Here is a 21,148-nt window from a genome sequence, read left to right as displayed (position 1 = left end):
TAATTCCTATATCAAAGTTTGAAATTATCACATGAATGGTAAATGTTTAACGTGTATGATTAATACATGTTCATAGATTGATGTATATATAATTGTTGATACATCACTAATTATACATAAAATATTATCATGCAGGAAAAGAAAAAAATAAAAACAAGTTTTAGTATTTAAATTATTGAAATTGTTTAATAATAATAATAAATAGTAAAGATCCGAATTAGAACCGCAAATAGTGAAACCGAAACCGAAGCCGCTAAAACCCGACCCGTTCGCATCAAAATTGTATTTGGTCTATAAATAAACAAGCCAAGATGCTCGCGGGAGAAAACTAAAAACTTGTGAGATGATGCAACAAAGATCTAGACGTAGGTGTGAAGGCACAGCTATGGGTGCTATTGTTCTCGATCTTCGTCCCGGTCTAGGAATCGGCCCCTTCACACTCGGTAATTTTAATTTTAACTAACCACTCTTCGGTTCTAAATGTAATCATAATAATAATTTTGAACCAGGGATGCCAATATGTGAAGCGTTTGCACAAATTGAACAACAACCGAACATATACGATGTAGTTCATGTCAAGTACCTTGACGAGGTTTGTTTGTTTTTTGTTTTTTTTAACTGTTTAATTTTAGTATTATTATATATATTTTTTTTTGTTTATTTAATAGGAACCACTTAAATTGGATATCGTTATTAGCTTTCCTGATCATGGTTTTCATCTTCGTTTTGATCCTTGGTCTCAGGTATGTCTCTCACGTGTTTGCCTCGTGACCTGATATTTGTACTTAATATATTATATGTTGATTTTAATTTCTTTTCAGAGGCTACGCCTTATTGAAGTCTTTGATGTCAAACGCCTTCAAATGCGCTATGGCACTTCGATTATTGGGTTTGTATTGAGTTTTCCTTTAGTACTTCCAGTTTCATGTGCCAAACACATATTAATGTTTAATTTATCCCGTCTTTTAACTTTCTCAGGGGACCGTCTGTTTTGGCAACTTTCGTAGCTGTGTATGCACTTTTTGGTCCAACATTTCCTGGAATTTATGATAAGGATAGAGGAGTTTACACTCTTTTTTATCCTGTAAGTGATTTTTTTACTTTCTTTCCCCTTATTTAGACCCATGGTTCTATGTATTATTTTATCTTGACGATTCACATGTCATTGCCATTTTAAAGGGATTGTCATTTGCTTTTCCAATTCCTGGCCAGTATATGGACTGCTGCAATGACGGAGAGGGTAAGTAGCTTGTTTGTTATATCGTTCCAAACATTAAGCAAATAATATTTAGACGAAACAAGGTCTATAAAAGGCATCATACATTTAACCTTGCCTTGACAGCGGAGTTGCCTCTTGAGTTCCCAGATGGGACTACTCCAGTTACATGCCGCGTGTCAATATATGATAGTTCTGCTGATAGTAAAGTTGGTGTGGGTTCCCTTATGAATAAAGCTACCGCACCACCATTGCCAGCGGGCAGTATATACATGGAAGAGGTTCATGCTAAGGTTTGACATCTTTCTCTTACAGCAATGCCTTCATTGTGGTTAAGTTTTCATTTTTCATGTTATTCCAGCTCTTCTGCTGATTGCCTATAAATTTCCCATCTGTTGGTCTATACTGGATTGGTCTTTCGCAAAAGATGAAAATAATTTATTGCAAAGAGATTATAGATTAATAAGACTAAGGCATCACTTTGACTCCAGTGATGTCTTATGAGTGATGAGTTTTGCGCATTATGTTTCATGCAGCTGGGAGAAGAATTATGGTTTGGCGTGGGTGGTCAACATATTCCCTTTGGTGCATCACCACAGGTAATTTTTTTTTTTGATTGGCAAGCCTGTTTTAAATGAGATCAGTAACTCTTTGATGTTGGCGGGGTTTGATCCCCAGACCTCTGGTATCATCACCCAAAGGTTTTACCGACTTTGCTAGTCGGCACCTGCAAAATGTGTGGGCAAGCCTGTTTTTAAAGAGATCAATAACTCAATTGTGTGTGTAGCGGGGTTCGAACCCCAAACCTCTAGTATCATCACCCAAAGGTTTTACCAACTAAGCTAGAAGGCACTCACTAAAATGTGTGGGCAAGCCTGTTTTTAAAGAGATCAGTAACTCAATTGTGTGTAGCGGGGTTCGAACCCCAGACCTCTGGTATCATCACCACAAATAATTTGCTATTCGTTACTTGTATAAACACATATTTAGCTACTGCGTTGTACTTTTTTCTAGTATTTTTATTGCCTTCGTTTTTGTTGGATTCTTTTGCCTTATTTGGAAAACCTTTCAGATAGAGAACCACTATTTGTGGAGTTTTTTATTATTATTATTATATTTGTTTTATTGTATGTTTGTCCTCAATGTTCTTAAAAACACTAGGCGGTAATCGGGCAGTGAGAGAGCGCCTAGGCGGGCTAGGCGTGCTAGTTATTTTTTTTCCTATATATATTTAATAATATATAGTCACACACACCCATACAATAAGAGATGAAGAAATCAAACATTTACCATAATTCAAAAAAATAAACACAAGCAAAAGTACTTATTACAAAAAGGTGTACCAATTGAAGAAGATGGCAAGTGATTTGTTCGAGTTGAATAGGGAGACCGAAGAGCGATTTCATATAAAAACACATTCTTTCTTAGAGTGGCGTATAATTTACATTCGGCTCCAATCTTTTAAACTTAGTCAAATCTTAAGCCTTGATAGGCCTCTTATTTTCGACATTTAATCAGTTTAAAAAAAAATAAAATAAAATATAAAGATTGAGCCCGAGTAGACCGTCTAGAGGCCGATTAGTCTGCCTCACTTTTTGAGGGTAGTCTGTTGGGCACCACCCAGCACCTAGAGACCTCCTAGGTCGCTTTTTCGAACATTGTTTGTCACTTTGTCCCATGGCCACTGCTGCTATTGACTGTTTTAGAATTTTTTTTTGGATAGTTAGAACTTCATTCCCTAAGTCTTGACCAGTAGGCCACTGTTTGAAAACAATCTATCTGCTTAACAGCTGGAAGTTAAAATTGAACTAGGAAGCTGTTACGTTGTATGAGCCCAAGAGAGAGAAAACATGCCCTTAGAAGGTAGGTGAGACTGAAATACAAGAGCACTCTTATGCTAAGAGTACATTCTCCCTCCCAAAGATAAGCGTCTCAACTTTCATTATAATGTCAACTAGAGTCCAAACTCGCAAAGATTTTTATTTATTTTTGAAAAATTTAAGGGTTGACATGAGAAAGATTGAAGCTTCTTCTGTGTTGGTTTACTTGTTTTGTACTAAAATTGAAGCTTCTTGTTGGATGATTCGTTATTTTCGAATTGTAATTGACTGATGATGTTTCCTTGCTATTTAATTAATTGATAAAAAAAAATGAACTACTTCTGTTTTATTCCGTCTGAAACTAATAGACAGACATTAGTTATGAAAAATGTGTTAAAATATGAAGATCATGTTCATCGTTAGATATGTAAAAAGTACTTTCTTAAGTCTATTACTAATAGTCGATAAAACATATGCTTAAGTCAATTACTAAATAAGGGAAATCAAGGTGCAGCTACTGGGCAGGAGTGGGGTTTGCCTGAGGCAAACGCAGTGCACCACCTTATTGCATGAGGATTAGGGCTGCAAGTCGGACGGGTTAGGTGGGTTAGGGGGTCTGTCCATGCTCAACCCGAAAGATTTGGAGGGTCAGCCCACAGCGTGCCCAATCCAAATTCAAACCCAATGATAGCAACCCAAGCCAACCCAATCAGGTTGCATCGGTTTGTCGGGTTACAGTGAGTTAGTCTTGGTTAACAGGTTTGGACTTGCTTCCCACTAAGGACAAGTTAACATTTTCAAAATCGAAAACACCTAATCATATAAGAGTTAAACAAGATAAATAACTGAGATTTAATTATACTAAGCTGGTCAAACAATCCCAAAGATGTAGTCGTTGAAGAAAAGTAAGACATACAAATAATATACATCTTGTCTTGTTTGTTTTATGTGATATTTAGTCGTAGCAGAAATTCAGACTAGCAATACATGGACAGCTGGGGTCGAGTTTGGGTTTTTTGGGTTATTTAAATTGTAACCCATACCCGACCCAAATTCGGATGGTTCTAATTTTTTTTGGTCCAATTTGTAAATGTTAAGTTACACCTCTCCATGGGACAAAAATTTTGGGTTGGGTTGGGGTTAGATTCGGGTTGGCCGGCCCAACTTGCAGCGTTATATAGGATACACTGTCAGGATAAAGATTGGTATTGTTACACTCTTCGTCTTTTCAGTACCAGTACTTCAGGATCAGCCGAAGATGATCTTGGACAACCTTATTCGTTTGTGGATCATTCTGCTGTTGCCTTGCATATCATCTTTTACTCTTTTGGTCTCTATCTAATTTTCTTTGAATTCATATCTCATGTGGAGCCAACTCTATGAGGATTATTCATCACTTTTCTTCCTATATTTTCTTGTTTTATAGGACGTCTGGACTGACTTAGGCCGTCCATGTGGAATTCATCAAAAGCAGGTAAGCAGCTCGCCGTAAAGTTGTAATTATTTTTGAAATTTGAATCAAAGGCTCTGCTTGGTATCAACACAAATAGCAGCAAATTTGTAAATTTCTGTTTTGAAAACTTTTCTTTTGGAAGATTTTGCAAAACAAAACGTTCCCCAACTTAAGAAGTGCTTGGTAGGTGGAGAAGATGAAATTTGAGATCAGTTAAATGGAATGAAGAAAATGTTGGATGATGGGGCTGTAATTTTAGGGAAAGTTTTGTCATGACTTCAGAATGGCAAAAGCTTAGCCCGGTTTTATCTCTTTGGTTAAATCTTTCCATAGGTCCCACCACCAAATCACACAACCAACCAATAGTAAAATTGGAAGTGGGGGAAACATTTCGAAAATAGTTAAATTGCCCTCTTTTCCGGAGCAAACAAGCGGAGCCAAATTCTTTTGTTAAATTTGACAAATTAGTGCATAATACTTTGGGCCACGAAGTTAGATTGTTAATCTTGGAAGCTGTAAGTTTACTTATGGAATATTTAACATAAAGTTATGGACCAGATCATCTACACCGCGACACCTTTGTTTCAAATTTACTCTGACCCCAGGTTCACGAGGCCACCTTGGTTGCATTGTACACTTGAACTATTAGTCTTACTGTTTGACATCTTTGGTGCTTTTAGTAACTAAGGTGACCAGGTGAGCATTAGAATAATACAGGAATGAAATTTATTTCTAAAGAAACTGGAACCTTTCGCCATCCTTTATTTCTAAAGAAGATGGATTCTGTTTTTCTATTTGTTCTTTCTTTTTTGGGGAGTGTTTCCCGTATTATTAGTTTTATATGATTGTTACAAATGGTTACTGTATATTATGCTGGCAAATATCGTTCCTCTAGAGCTGCTATCAATTTAGACCAAAATGTTCCCCGTCTTTCTATTTCTCCTTAAACATTATTGCTGAACTTGATATAACGATGACATTAATTGTAGTAGTTGATTGTTTTCGTTGATGATTTTTGCATTTCATATTATAGTCGAGCTGTTTCTGTATTTTTTTACCTAGGTTGATCAAATGGTGATTCACTCTGCTTCTGATCCTCGCCCACGAACGACTCTATGTGGGGATTACTTCTACAATTATTTCACCCGCGGTTTTGACATATTATTTGATGGGCAGGTATGTTTTATCTTCTTAGTAACATGTTCATTGCACCACCATGTCTTCAACTCAGATAACCATGTTGAATGCGCAGACTCATAAAATTAAGAAGTTCGTTTTGCACACCAACTTTCCTGGACATGCAGACTTCAATTCATACCTAAAATGCAACTTTCTTATCTATGGTTCTGAAGGTTCTCTCTCTGGTTCTCTCTACCAGTCATTTTACTTTGCCATTTTTGTATTTGAAGTAGGGAAATATGTATACCTTCTCTATACTGATGGGTCTCCCCTTTCCAGGTGGGGGATTGTTTCGGGAAGGAAATGCTTCCAAGCACTGCATTACGCCTAGCACCAAATGGGAGCAAGTAAAGGTAATACTTGGTCTCCAGAATGCATAGTTTTTCTTCCATGATAGGTCTTATTTATATCATGTTTTTAGGTGTGAAAAGCCTCTCTAGTAATGTCGACTTCTACTATTGACATAGAAGTCTCACTGTGTATTTAGGATTATTTTCCTTCTATTATAACCATATAGATTATTTGTAGTGAGTCTGGTAGAAATATCAGATACATATATCCTTTTAGCACAAGCTTATTTGGTTCTGGAAAGACAAAAGGGAACAAATAGTGCGGTACACCCGAGTCTTATGACTTTCATCGAAGTATAATTACTTCAAATCTCACTCTATCTAAATATTTCAAATCGATCATGGAAGAGGTTGCAAGTTTGAATCCCGCCAAATGTTGATTGGGGATTTCTTTCTTGTGTAATTATGTGATGGGCCTTTGGGCCAGGTGAGCCTTCGGGCTAGAGACAGGGTGTTGCTACAATTGGTGGACCAAGGAGCGAAAGCAAGTTTTCATGGACAAGGTGGAGGCGGGTGGGTCTATTAAAAAATAACGCATCGGCAAGAGCCTTCGGGCTAGGTTCACTTGGCCCTTGTTGCTTTTCGCATTGTCGAATAGAGATTTCATTTTCTGTTTTAACACACTTATTTGTAGGAGATCCTTGGTGACTGTGGGCGAGCTGCAATCCAAACACAAGGATCCACAAGCAATCCTTTTGGTTCTACCTTTGTCTATGGGTATCAAAATGTTGCATTTGAGGTGAGAATTAGATTGCGCTTGGCAACTCTTTCCTTGCCATCACATCATTTTCAATATGTCCACGATTTATAAATATAATTACTTCATTATTTACATTTTAACAGGTGATGAAAAATGGCTATATTGCCACTGTTACACTCTTCCAGTCATGATGAAATATATATGGTATGAATAACCCGCCATTCTCTCTCTATGCAAATGTTAAAGTTTTTCTTCCCCCACACCTTAAATTTGCACATACTGCGCCACACTGTCGCTATAAAGCATTTGAAACCACACAGTACTATAGACGAAAACATAATCCTTTAGTTTTAGATCTGCTAGAAATTATATATCGTCTTCTTCTTTCTTTTTTGGTGCCTTGTATTTCATTCAAGGAATTAAATTGAAGCAGTACTATATCAAAATAAATTTTCCAATGCACGCACTGCACTGTAGACCCATTCCAACTAGTCCGTTTTGCTTCTGTTGCTGGCATTTTGTGACAGGAATGACAGGTGCCCAATGCCCCACATATGGTAATTGGTTCTTTAATCCCTGCCAGTGTCTTGTAAGGCCTTAGTGTCCTGAATGTCCTCTTTGTGTTTTAAGTAACTTCAGATATACTTCTGAAACGATTCTCTAGAAACACACAACTAGATAGAATAAGATTTCTTTGTCCTTTAACTAGTCTTGTTAGCATTTTCTCGAGTTTGAATTTCAGCAATGTGTTTATTTATTTTTTCCCAATAATTAATGGGCCAAATGTTTCTATTTACAGGGAGCACTTGGTCTTTGTACATTATGAAAGGATCAAGTCCTCATAGTTATTACTTCTGTCTTCTGCTCGAAGAAACTGTTGAAAAATTGTACAGCACTGTCAAAAAACATGTACAGTTGTAGTGCACACTTGTATATTCACGATATGGAAATGAATAGATCATGATTGTACAGTAATTATCAGTTTAATCACATGCGTTCTTCTTAAAATCGAAATCTCAATGCCCACTAAAATGCTGACATATAGCAGATATCCATGTCTGTATCGAGAGATTACACTTTTCAAAGGCTACAGTAGATGCAAATTGGCCTATTATTTGAACTTTTGTGTATTTTGTAGTATGATTCTACAAGTTGTTGCTAGAGGAAAGGGAGCCGCTTTGAATTAATTCAAATTCGTATCTGAGTTCGTGTCTCAACCTGTGTTGCACAAATGCGAAGTGTACAAAACTAATAAAACTAATAAAACTATAAACTGTTTGTGGGTCCCTCGAGAAACAATGCAAATTTTCATAAATTGATTTTGTTGGTTTAAAAGGACGAAATACGGAAGCTGAAATGCTGCAATTGCAATTTCCAAATGGGACACTTGAAGTTTCAAAGTTCATGGCCCCTACTAAGGGTCGTCACATATTCACATGGCTACATTGAAATCTAGGCTCTGTGAGTTTTTTTTTTTTTTTTTTTTTTTTCAATAGAAACTTCTGTGAGTTCTATTCTAGTGAAGTACGCCATAATAAACTGAAGGTACGCCATAATGTCAGTTGATGAAATGATTGACTACTTTTTGCAGTGATGTGAGCTTCAGAAGTCCTTCGAAATAATCTGCCGTCAAAATGTAAGAGGTTTTTTTAGTAGCATGTGTTCGTCTGTCGAACATTTGTAGAACCTACTCTTAAAAAATTAAAACACTATTACACCATCTATAACACACATTTTATGGATATGGCATGTTTAGAACTTATTTCCCATGGAATTTTATACTTTAAAAAAAAAAAATAATCAACATATATATATACTACTAATAATAATCATCATATATATATAGATAGAGAGAGAGAGCCAATATTAATATTAGGAATAAACTTTAGTATCATGTGAAGGTCATCAAAATAAGAATCAATTGTCTGAAGTGAGAGAGAAGTCATTGACATGTATAGTATCATTTGAATGGATTTTGTGATTTCCAAATACTGGTTTCATTGATATTTGACAAATCCGTTGTCTGTTTTTTTTATAATGATAATTTTATACAAATATCAACGTTCTTGCCTCACTAAAAAAAATACGAGTTGCTAATTAATTTAACTATGCTTTCTGGAATGCTTTAATTCTTATCCAAAAATCTTGACTACACTTATCTCCTTTCGGTAGCTGAGTAGATAGACTACTTCACTATTCACTCCTCACTACTTCACTAGAATCTCGTATTAATATTAATAATTTGAAGAGGACATTTATTAACTCAAGTTTACAGCTCTGGGCATCCGGGGAGAAATGTAGGAGCACCCTGGCACAGACACTGGGTCTTTAACTATTTATTAACTGCCTTGGTAGAGAAACAACCCAGTCAAAGGAGCGAGTCTTCATTTAACTTGTAAGATGTGACAGTCTAACAGACGAACTGTTGCTGTTGCAGACTTTCCATTTTCGTTTGACGTGAAGAGTCTACAGTAATATAGTATACTGTCTTATTCACCTGTCCACCCAACTAACAACCAATTAGCTTTGAGAAGGCTTAGTCCATGAGCTGGGAAACAACATTTGGGGAGGGCACTTTTGGACTTTTGGTTGCACTGCGAAGAGTAGTTCTTCATAACTGAGAGAATAAAGATCTTTTTGAATTTCACTTTGAGTGTAAGAGTATTCTTAAACTGATGCCTAGTGAAGAAAAAAGAAAAAAAGGAACGAAGTAAAAAGGGAGGTAGATATGCTTAAATAATACTAACTTATGACTGACTCTTTACCAAAAAAAAAAAATGACCGACTTGTAAGTCACTCTTCAGTATTGGCAAGTACTTAGTATTGTTTAGCTGAAGAATATATACTTTCCATCAAAGAATTAACTACGAGTGTGGAGACTCAATTGTGCGCCTAGTAAGTAGTAACTAATAAGTACATTTTTCATGTGATACTCTGCTGAGCATGTTTCTCGTTTACAATACTAGACGATGGGCAGATTTGTGTGTTTTAAATGACAATTTGCATCATTTTAAAACCACGCCATGCCACGCCATGGATTAACAATGCCTAAAAGACTATTAAAAAAACAGGAAGGCCTAAAACCAATCGCTTGGACATGAAGGTCCAACAAAAGTATTGGATCAGGATCTAGAATGTGTACCACACTAGCACTGGGCAATTTTAAAGTGCCAATACGAGCGCTAGGTAAGGGCATTCAATTATTTGATTAATATATATGTACATTGTTCGGCATGGTATCAATAACAACTGACCAAAAAAACAAAGAGAGAAAATCATTGCTTGAAGTTTTCAATCGTTTAAGCACAAGCGAAAAAAACTTCTTCAATCATTCTAAGTACACACGAAAAAAGAGAAAAAAAAACGAAAAAAGGGATATATAAGAAGTGAATTGGCATAAAATTCGTGCCTACAACAAGTCTTTAACCACGGTACTTCGGTATATGTATCAGATAGTGGGAGACATATATAGCGGACACTTAATTTCTAGAGGAGATTATCTAGTTTTTAAGTTTATATTAAACAGAAGTAAAACTCATTTGATTGTCAACTTAATTATACTGAGTTGGCTTTGTTCAGTTACCGAAAAAAAGGTTCACTTTGTTCACTGTCACAATTAACGGAACTAAGTGGTGAACCGGCCAGACCTTCACAACAGATTCTTGGCAGCATATATACGCAAGTTTATAATCTTTTCCTGCTAATGTTCCACTTTACAACGTCAGAACATGACCAAGGCTGCTGCACGGCTTTTCTGGAATATCACAAGCTGCTTTCTTTCATCAAATTCTTGGGCTCAAGTTTATAGACTAAAGACTTTTAGAGGGTGGGAAATAACAAAAATTCATCTAAAATGAAAAATTAGATAAATAAATAAAATCAAGAAGACTAAAGTGGTGTGAGTTTTGAGTAACATCCGATTCTTTGAAATAGGGAATAGAAACTCCATTGTCTATACTCATTCTAGTTCAGATACCTGCCAAAGGGCCGGCCCCCACAAAAATATTTGTGGCTTGAGAAGTTGAGTACACCGCTGATTTCACAAAAACATGTGAGTTTAACTGACAGTAGCAGTAGTGTCGGCGCTTATACTTACCACTTCAAACTAAAACCAAAACCCCACCACACCTCTTTTTCTATTTTTTCTCGTGATCAACTCCACTCTTTAGTCCTTACCTTATTACTCGCTACTCCCTTTCACTCACTTCCTGCCACTAGTATAAATTTCAGCACCAACAAACCAACCAACTCCCACTCAAGTAAACAACAAACCAATGCAACAACAAACAAAAACATAACCACAGACAAACCACACAAAGAAAATAAACTAGTCCCTCCCCAAGGACTCCATATGAAGAAGATGATACTATCCCCTTCTTTGCATTTGGTTTTCTTTGGCCTCCTTTCTCAGTTTGTCTTCTTGGCCAAGTCTCATGACTACCAAGATGCATTGTCCAAGTGTATATTATTTTTTGAGGGACAACGTTCCGGTTGGCTCCCTCTTGATCAACGACTTAATTGGAGCGCAAATTCCGGTCTAGGCGATGGTTCGACAAATGGGATTGACTTAACAGGCGGGTACTATGATGCAGGTGACAACATTAAGTTTGGTTTTCCTATGGCATTTTCGACGACAATGTTGGCTTGGAGTGTCATCGAGTTCGGAGAATTGATGCCACCTAGCGAGCTTAGGAATGCATTGGTTGCTATTAAGTGGTCTACTGATTATCTCCTCAAGACTGTTTCACAACCAGACCGGATTTTTGTGCAGGTACCTGTACAAGTGTAGAGTAGCCCTTTTTAGTAATTTTACACTTTAAGAGTATGGGTATTTTGGTAAGCATGATGAGTTCAGGGAGTATGGGTGCCATGTAGGTAAAGTAACCCGTGATCGGAGCACCACGTCGCTTTTCTTGTTTTTTTATTTTGGGGCCCACAATCTTTATTGCTGATTTTGTCAGTTCTTAAAATATATACTATTTTTTCTTGGTAAAAATTACTTTTACTGTTTAATACTGTTAATGTTGGTCTTGGAATCCATAATGATGTTGATCCTCACGGATTAAACATGAGGAATTAGTACGTTAATGTAGGTAAATACTGCATTTATTTCGACTTAAGTGTGACATTCCAGGACAAACACTCGCCTCTCATTTATGCAGGCCAAACGGGAAAATTCCACGATTAACATCCACATCCTCATGTCTTATTATGCACCCTAATGATGGGTGCATGCTACATTTGTGTTGACACTGATTTTAGTTTTGTTTTTGAGCTCCTTAGGTGGGGGATCCAATAATAGACCACAACTGTTGGGAGAGGCCAGAGGACATGGATACGGCTAGGACCGTTTACAGTGTGGTGGCACCTAAGGCTGCTTCAGATGTTGCGGGCGAGACTGCAGCGGCTTTAGCAGCCTCATCAATGGCGTTCAAATCAGCTGATCCAGGGTACTCGGAGACATTGCTGCGAAATGCAGTACGAGTTTTCGATTATGCTGATAATTACAAAGGAGCTTATAGTGATAATGAGGATATCAGGTCCGGTGTGTGTCCATTCTACTGTGATTTTGATGGATATCAGGTAAGCTATATGTTTGTTATGGACTTACTGATACTGGTGTCTGTAATTCTGTATTACTTACAACAGTTATAAGACAGTAGGTGCATTAAACCATAATAATAAATTTCTCATGACTGAAATGAGTACAACAATACAGGAAACTTCTCAACTTCTCAAACAAAAAACCTGTACATTTCTTTTCGGAAAGAAGTTGACATATAGTTTGTTTATTAACATTTAACAGTGCTTTTGTCAACAGCTGATATCATGCGACCTGTTGCCTGTTAGCCTGTATGCCTAGTCTTATTTGGGATAGAATTTATGTCTTGCCTGGTGTAGAAAATTTTCCCTTCTATACAATATTAATTACTTGAACAAAGTATAAACTATATGATGAATAGAAAGAACATAACTGTAAGGATCTCACAGCATCTTGCTGCAATTTGCTGTTAAGAACTTCCAAAGCACATGCAGATTGCAGACGCACACAATTGGGAAGAAGACCCATGTGCATTTTACAGTTGCAATTCTTTATAGGCCAATTTGGTGCATAGTTTGTAAGATTGGCCTTCAAATCAAGTTATACCGTTGACTGTATAGCAAACATGCCTGTGCAACCTGTGTTGTTGTGTTCCTACATATGCTATCTTTACCAACAACAACAAAAAATGCTCATCTCTCACATCAATTCTTGTTAATTTAAAGGTCATTTTTGGGGATCATTTTATTATTAGTCATAATAATAATCTTTATCACTGATATGCTTGATCAGATGTACGTGTTCTTTGTTGGGTTTCTTGCAGGATGAGTTGCTATGGGGAGCTTCATGGCTTAGAAGGGCCACCCAGAGCGACGCCTATCTTAATTACATACAGACCAATGGAAAAACACTTGGTGCTGATGACAACATTAATGAATTTGGATGGGACAATAAACATGCTGGTCTTAACGTCCTCGTTTCTAAGGTTAACATTTTGCAAGTATAGTACACTTAGCATATGGAAAAAAAAGACCTTAATACGAGCCATTAATCTAACAGCTGTACTAAATCCTGCAACGGTGAGAATTGCGCGTCAAATTTTCTTACAGATACTGATTTGCGTGATCATGCTTTAGGAATTCCTCGAAGGGAATGTGTACAGCCTCGAATCATACAAAGTATCGGCAGATAGCTTCATGTGTACATTAATACCAGAATCGTCGTCTTCGCACATTGAGTACACTCCTGGTGGCCTCATTTACAAGCCTGGAGGGAGCAACATGCAGCATGTCACTTCCATCTCCTTTCTCCTTCTTGTCTACGCGAAATATCTTTCGCGGACATCACAGACAGTTAATTGTGGGGGCATCAGTGTTGGTCCGACGTCTCTTCATCAACAAGCCAAGAAGCAGGTACCATACGATCTTAAAGCACATTAGTATTCATGTCCATTCTCATTAATGTTAGCCCACTCTTGTTTCTTAACTGATGTTAATTCCCTTAAGCAAAGTAAAATAATAATTGATTTAGGCATTTAGCCTCATGAGAATGTTCATTAAAATATCAATGATTGAACTTTGTGTCTGCACTCTTGCTGCTTGATTTGTTGTGAAAATGTTACGCATATTATTGCTACTGTTGTGCAGGTTGATTACATCTTGGGGGACAACCCAATGGGCATGTCATACATGGTGGGCTATAGCAACAAGTACCCACAACGCATCCACCATCGTGGATCATCTATACCATCGATAAAAGTCCATCCACAATTCATTGCCTGCAAGGAAGGCTCAGTTTACTACAACTCATCCGACCCCAATCCTAACACCTTGGTTGGGGCCGTGGTGGGTGGGCCAGGAGAAGATGATGCATATGAAGATGATCGGGCTGATTTTAGAAAGTCCGAGCCCACAACATACATCAATGCTCCTTTAGTTGGTGTTCTTTCCTACTTTGTTGCTAACCCAAACACTAATTACTAACACACTAACACAAAAATGTGAAAAAATCTCTCATCTTTGTTAAAAAAAAAAGAAGTCAGAGGTTTTGTTACAAAATTACATGGAATGCATATAGAGTGGGTTTAATGTAATAGATATGATTGGAAAAAAAAAAAAAAAAAGGGTAATAGATATGATTGGAAATGTCACAAAAGTTTCCAGTGTTCATTCCTCCCCCAGTGTGTAGGGCAACTAGATAATTTGCCCGGCATTCGCCGGGCTTACTACATTAATAGCTGTACTAAAGAATGTAGAGCATATGTAATCAACGCACTTAAGGGCTACGGTAGTGCATTAGTAAACAAATCAAGGTTGCTCATATGAAATATAAAAACAGCCTGACCTAGTTTTGCAAGCTAAGAAATGGCTAAGCAATGGCATTGTCTGAATGAAAACTTCCTTGCAGTATAGACAATAGACTATCAAAATGTAAAAAAGCCAAGAACACAATTTCCTGTGTGTCAATAATAATGTAAATAAGATGAAAAACTATCGTGCTGAACAAACAAAAGCCAAGCAACAACATTCACGTATTGTTACTTCAATTCATATAGCAATACAACAATATAGTTGAAATAGACGGATCCAATTTCAGGTACCAATAAAGGTTAGCAATTACTCGTTCACACCACTTTGGAATGGACCGCAATTTCATGGGTCACTTTGGTATATTTCTTGCCACTCCAATCCTAATCTTAATCGGCCGTCCCTTTGGACCGCGGCGGGAACCACAATCTCATCTTTGGTGGTGCAACTGCCATAGGCTCTCTTTTGTCTCCCTGCCGGATTTTTCAACGTAGCATGGATTTTCCCACCATACATTGCAGCAATTGTGGCCGCAAGTGTAGTCTGTAATGCCTCCCACACTCGTCATCTAGGTGTGATGGTTTGTGGCTACTCAACATCGGTAGAATCACAACATCAATTCCCTCAGAGTAGGTCAGTTGGAAGTTAGCTGTCACTTCACGCTACAACTCTCGGTTGCCTAGGTGGTGGTATCATTTCTGCCTTCACTTACCACATACTTCATCACAGAGAAAAATTCATAAGCTTATGGCTGGTATCCATCTTCAGTGGCCTTAAATGGATTGTTGGGTTAGCCCATGCTTTCCTTTGAAACATCATATGTTAACCGTATTCAAATATCCACACGCCCCATAGTTAAAACAGAACAACCAGGACCTCTTGTGATCCAAAAAAGAAGAGGGTTCTCAGTTGGCTTGTTCTCAGACTTGACGAAGTAGTAGAAGTACTGAACATCATTAATATCATCTACTCTCACATAACTGAAAATACACCAAAAAAAACAATCCCAAACAATCCGAAACAATCCCATCAAGAGAATTCCTCCATCGACAAAAACATAAGAACGGTCACCATCTTCCTTAGCCTCTTCATCAGTCACATCTGACCTAGCTTCCACTCAAATCCCATTATCATCACTACTTCGATAAATAGAATCGGTAGATTCTAGTTCTAATTGTGTATTATCTATAGGAGAGGAGTCTATTTCCAATTCGTTCATCAGTCACATCTGACCTTCCACTCAAATCCCCATTATCATCACTACTTCGATAAATAGAATCGGTAGATTCTAGTTCTAATTGTGTATTATCTACAGGAGAGGAGTTTATTTCCAATTCGAGGCCTTGCTCCTTTGCGGAGCAGTCTAAAGGTTCTTCCATAGAGATATCCTCATCGGATTCTCCACTTCTTGATACCACTCTAGCTGTTTCTAATCTATTGCTTTCAACAATTTCAATAGGCATAGACTGCGAGTCCTCATTATTTCACATCACAACTCCTGAATCTAATGTGTCTTGCTCTCAAGACTTTATCTCCCCATCAACATACATTAAAATTTGAATCGGGCTTATCTAGTCTGTTGCATTCAGATTGAGCAGATTCCATCTCCACCTCACTCTCTACTTTCTCCTCCACACTATCTGTGAGTTTTACTTTCAACGCCAAGATGTACCTCAACTTTCTGTAGTTGTGGGTTCAGATGCCGGTTTTCGAGGGTTCGATCTTCCCTTAGGAACTGATGCCAGTCCCAACTTCTCCCTTTGCTCCAAGTGATTTCCCCTTCTTTTAAATGAATCATCGCAACCCAACACGTGTATCTGGGTAAGCAAAGAGAAACTTTTCCAGCTAGTAAAGTCCAAAGATTGAATGTGATCTGATAATTACCTCTCGTAATTACGGGCCCTTTAATTGCTTTAGTCTTCTTAGGCTTCCATGTTTTAGAAAACATACCACCAAGACTTCCCAATAGCTTCTCACCATGAAACACGCAACTAAGTTATCCAATAACTGAAAGCGCAACTAAGAATCCAGAAAAATAAATAAATAAATAAATAAATGGATCTCTATACAGTGTAGTAGTGTGGGATAAGTACTCCAGTATATCGAGCATGCGAAGGCAAAGGTCAAGCTCAGACATTAATGGCAAACACTCAATCACCACCAAAAGGTCAAATAACCATATTCCCAAAGCTAGTGGATATACTTAATGCTCCACACGCATAGTTCACAATCTTTACTGAAAACTCATTACTTGAAGATCTTATAATAGCTAAACAGCAATACATTGTTAAATACTGTCACCAAAAATGATGTTTTGGTTCCAGTTATATCAAATTTAACTTTCTTAGACAATTTAACGGTAAGTTCTTAAGAAAAAGATATTAGCGGATGTTTAGCAAGCATATATTCTCGCTTCAACCCCTCACCCCACCCCAAAACACACAAATTCACAACGTTATTTATATTCCGGTCATAAGGCAAAATACAACGACAAATGGGACAAATAGCCATACCCGGTGAGATCCCGATCAATGTTAGCAACAACCTCGTGAGTCCTTGTGATTTGCTCACCCTGGCGATGCAAGGTGATCAAAGTCTTAGTAGCATCATCTCAAATATCCTCAAGAATCTTGAGGCAACTATCGACACTTTTGTTGTCTCCTTAGCCTTTGCGTGGCATAGCCCTCCGGTTCTCGCGAGACGCCTCGGTTCTCCAATCCTCCAGAATCACGGAAGTCATTCTTGTATTTGTTTCTCGAAGCATAACTAACTGTAGAAGCTCCACTTCCTTCGTCATCACTAAAAGCATTGATGTAAGATTCAGCAGTACAGGTTCCGAAGAAGTACGTCTTGTAGGAGTAAAGGTTTTCTTAGCATCAGAGTCCGAGTTGGAATCAAATGGATTAGAATTGGACGAACCAAGAAATCCAGGTTCTTTTTTTATTTTTGGTTCTTCTAGGAGTGAGTTTAGATTTTGCACCAGCTGTAGAGATAATTAAGTTGTTACTCTGTTACTAAAGGGTATTTAGCAGTAGAAGGAATTGAAGAATATCACCTCATTTCAACAGTAGCTCCAAGCGCACGGAATTCTTGGACGTATATGTCGATAGGTCGAGCCCAAATTTCACAACCACCAGGGAGTGCAACCATTGCCTCACCAAATCGAGCAAGCAATGGGCCACCAACAAAAAACCCACCTCGAATCTTCCCGGCGTCATACACATGGCTCAATGAGGCGTTTAATCCCATGGGTATCAACCGTTACCTCTCCATTATATACATTGACTTCAACCCCCTAATGATTCGAGAACTAATATCATAGTTCTAATGTCGAAAACATTAGGAATGTTATGAAGTTTTGAATTTCGAGAACAACAAAAGAGTTAGGCAAGAAATGCCAATCTGCCGAAGTTCTTGACCGCTAATGTGAACATGACCAAATAGCTTGGAACCACCAACGTTAATGAACTTGTCATCCGAGCTTTGGGTTTGATTTGGGGATTGGGGAAGGGAGGAGGGAGGATATTGTAGTGTAGAAAGATGGTGTTCTCGATGAAATGAGAAGTTGAGTTTCGAGGAAGTGAGTGATAGAGATTGTTTGAAGGTTTGAAGATCAAAGCCATGATAAATAATTGCCGAAAGAAATCAAGATTTCCTAAATTCAAACATCTCTCTGACTCCTCAAAAATTGCTTGAACTAATCAATAGGGAGTTGATGATGACGAATCTGACATTTAATTTTGACATCACTCTATCATTCTTAGTTTAATTTTGGAAGAAGAGAAGAATAAGAGAGAGGATTTGAAGAGATGAATTTTTTTTGGGAGAGTTGGGAGTGTTTTGTAGAATTGAAAAAAAGAGCGTGGAGAGAGGTTTTTATCTATTTTGGGTTACGAACAATTGAAATCGGCAAAAAAAAGCGTAAAATTTCTTTTTTTATGAAAAATCTGATGTGTCAGTCTCAGAGAAAAAAAGAGGGCTGACGTGGGTGCCTGGGAGCATTCTCAACTACTCAGTATTAATGGTCTTTGATTACCCCCTAGTTCATATTGAAGACAGTGGACTTCCTGTTAGGAGCCTTTGTTCCAGGAATTGAAGAGTTCAACTTATAAAAGGTCTCCGGCCCAACTTAAGTAAAGCCCAAAACATTCACACTCAACCATTTGTATTCTTAAGCACAAAAATAGCAAAAAATAAATAAAATTGGGACGATATGAGAACGCCGACAGAATTTGCTATGAATCTATAAATTAAAAGTATTGCTGAATAACAGTTGTATCCAGGTTGAATAACAGTTCAACCCGCAGCATTATAACGCCGATTCCTCATAATTCAAGTATTCAACAGACAGATGGTGCGATATTTTGCAATACTTTGTGGATGCAGTAATTGTTAGCACTGCGCACAAACTGCATGTTGGGTTTTGGGCAATACATTTAATTCAAACCTCATGGGCCTCAATATAGGCCTTTTTCAGATTACAAAGTAAATGAACACTTGGGCATTCTCATTTCCACATACTGAAGCTGAACACTTGAAGTGAATCAAGGCGAGTCGAATGGGAGTCTCAGCATCAAAGAGAGTCTCAAAATCACTCCAAGACTCTCCTCAATTCACAACCACCTGCAATTCCGTCTACAAAAATTGCCTTAATTTAACCCAACACGCTTTTCCAGGCATTCGCCCATACCAACTCCTCCATGCCTCAACACTCCTCCACCAATCACTCTCCAGCACACATCCTCTCATAAAAAAATGGGTTCCATCTCCACCTAATCAAAACCAAGTCGACACTGCTTTATCAACCATCACAAAAAATTCCCCTGATCAAAATATCGAAACATTAAATCAGACGATATTTAAGGAGTTTGCTGTGGAGGTGTTTAAGGATGTGATTGTTTATAATGCCGGTAAAGCTGTTGTTGAGCGAGTTCCGTTTGGAATTGTTGGAATTGCTGGAATTGGAATTTTGACCAAGTCTGGGAAAGAAGTTGTTGGGTCTGTTATGGGTGTTTATGCACTTGGTGTTGCTACTGCTATCTATCTTAGTTTGTCTGCTTAAGTTATATAGGATTTTGGTTAGTAAAAGCAATGTTGAAATTTGAATCAATTGATGACTACTCTGATCATGATTATTGCTGGTAATATATAGTCTTAATTAAGTTTGGATTCTATATGTTTGATACCTATGAGCATCAAAACGTTTTATTGTTTCAGCCTTAGTGATTTTGAACTGATCTAAGAAGAATTGTCGTTTGGTTGCCTCCAACATCTTTATTCTCATACATAATAATTTCCCAATATACTAACTAAAAAACATCTTAATGAAAAACAAACTAACAAATATGCATAATAATTTCCCAATATACTAACTAAAAAAATCTTAATGAAAATATGATATATCACAAGATTCTGGCTAAAACCATGTTGATATGATATATCGCAATGCCATTAGAAACATATTCAAATTTTAACTAAGAAAAATTCAACGTTCAGTGCCTTTTGAAGTCCTCCTAGTAGGCACTCACTTCCAAGTTCGGCAGTGCAACAACAACCAAGGCCCAAAATTTCGATATCGGTTAATATATCGGTATACCTAAAAACCGAGATATATCGGATATCTCGGTTTTTTTGGTGACCAGTCTAAAGTTTCTAAAATATCGGCTATCTCACCGATATATTTTGGATATCTCGCCGATATATCTCGGATATTTCAGAAATTTTGGAAATTTCAATATTAAGTTATTAACAATTAGTCAAAAAGTCAACTGATATATATCGATTATCTCAGAAATATCGATTATATCGGCGATATAAACTTTCATATCGGAAATTCCGATATATCTCGGAAAAAAAGGGATTCAATATTCAGTGGATATATGTCGGAAATATCGATATTGGTGTACCAATTTATCGAGATATATCGGCGAGATATCGGATATATCGGCGATATTTTGGCCCATGTCAACAACTACTGAATTATTATTGGTGCTGGAACACTGAAAATCTAAAATCTAAAACCCTGTGACATGTAGCAACTAACTCTTGAAATGCCAGGATAATGCTCTTGGCAACGAGATAAACAAAATTTATTTATTGAAATTGCTCCACAGCCAAATGTACCCAATCGTGCCGTTAATTAACTTTCGGTTGGTTGGACGATGATCCTGTCTATACCTGCACCCACAAGGCTAGCGTACTTGATGGGTGTTTTTTATTGTGTGTTATGTAGTAAAGAGAGAAGCCTATAGGAACTTGGAAACAGAGAAGAATAAAACAGCAATCCTTATTGAGTGATCTGTACTTAATCACCAGTTAAACTTTGCTGTCAATATGCGATTTTCTACAGTATGTTTTCTACAATGTGGGTACCATTGCTACATCCGCTACGCCTCAGACTGAACCCAGGCAAAACCAAACCACGAAGCACATTTAGGAGTTGAGCTATGCATTAAGTTCCTACTTCAGTCCCACAACCATACAAGCCATGGAGCTAGGAAGATCAATGAAAAACTTAATCCGAACACAACCACTTGTAGAGTGTTGGATTTTAGTGATGACACCAAGAAGAATCTTCCCTTC

At 37.5% G+C, this 21,148-nt stretch overlaps 3 protein-coding genes and 1 pseudogene across 6 annotated transcripts; 3 read left to right on the top strand and 1 right to left on the bottom strand.

The window, feature by feature from the left end:
• Positions 1 to 283: 283 nt before the first annotated feature.
• LOC147493044 (PHAF1 protein At3g51130-like) lies at positions 284 to 7,693 on the top strand. 4 transcript variants are annotated; one of them, XM_086565060.1, is made up of 15 exons: positions 284 to 443; positions 510 to 592; positions 669 to 743; positions 822 to 889; positions 979 to 1,084; positions 1,180 to 1,240; positions 1,343 to 1,509; positions 1,753 to 1,815; positions 4,463 to 4,510; positions 5,552 to 5,665; positions 5,742 to 5,841; positions 5,948 to 6,021; positions 6,653 to 6,757; positions 6,862 to 6,922; positions 7,518 to 7,693. In XM_086565060.1, exons 1-14 carry the CDS (start codon positions 344 to 346, stop codon positions 6,907 to 6,909), a joined length of 1,212 nt encoding a protein of 403 aa, XP_086421186.1. In that variant the 5' UTR covers positions 284 to 343; the 3' UTR covers positions 6,910 to 6,922; positions 7,518 to 7,693. The 4 variants fall into 4 exon arrangements, with proteins under 4 accessions (XP_086421186.1, XP_086421188.1, XP_086421187.1 ...); XM_086565061.1 differs by having other exon boundaries at positions 298 to 443; positions 528 to 592; XM_086565062.1 differs by lacking the exon at positions 669 to 743.
• Positions 6,929 to 17,815, bottom strand: LOC147493042 (SNAP25 homologous protein SNAP33-like; annotated as a pseudogene).
• Positions 10,749 to 14,414, top strand: LOC147493043 (endoglucanase 24-like). Its single transcript, XM_086565059.1, has 5 exons — positions 10,749 to 11,489; positions 12,002 to 12,301; positions 13,084 to 13,245; positions 13,397 to 13,672; positions 13,907 to 14,414. Exons 1-5 carry the CDS (start codon positions 11,070 to 11,072, stop codon positions 14,240 to 14,242), a joined length of 1,494 nt encoding a protein of 497 aa, XP_086421185.1. The 5' UTR covers positions 10,749 to 11,069; the 3' UTR covers positions 14,243 to 14,414.
• A 1,250-nt stretch (positions 17,816 to 19,065) lies between the features above and the next one.
• On the top strand, positions 19,066 to 19,782 carry LOC147493041 (uncharacterized). The gene has a single exon (XM_086568077.1). The coding sequence runs from the start codon at positions 19,125 to 19,127 to the stop codon at positions 19,626 to 19,628; it is 504 nt and encodes a 167-aa protein (XP_086424203.1). The 5' UTR covers positions 19,066 to 19,124; the 3' UTR covers positions 19,629 to 19,782.
• The last annotated feature ends 1,366 nt before the right edge of the window (positions 19,783 to 21,148 follow it).

Source organism: Coptis chinensis, chromosome 6 (assembly GCF_015680905.1).
Source record: "Coptis chinensis isolate HL-2020 chromosome 6, ASM1568090v1, whole genome shotgun sequence".
Taxonomy (NCBI): Eukaryota; Viridiplantae; Streptophyta; class Magnoliopsida; order Ranunculales; family Ranunculaceae; genus Coptis; species Coptis chinensis.
The sequence above is the reverse complement of the archived record's forward strand: the minus strand, read 5'-3'. Positions and strand labels throughout refer to the sequence as shown.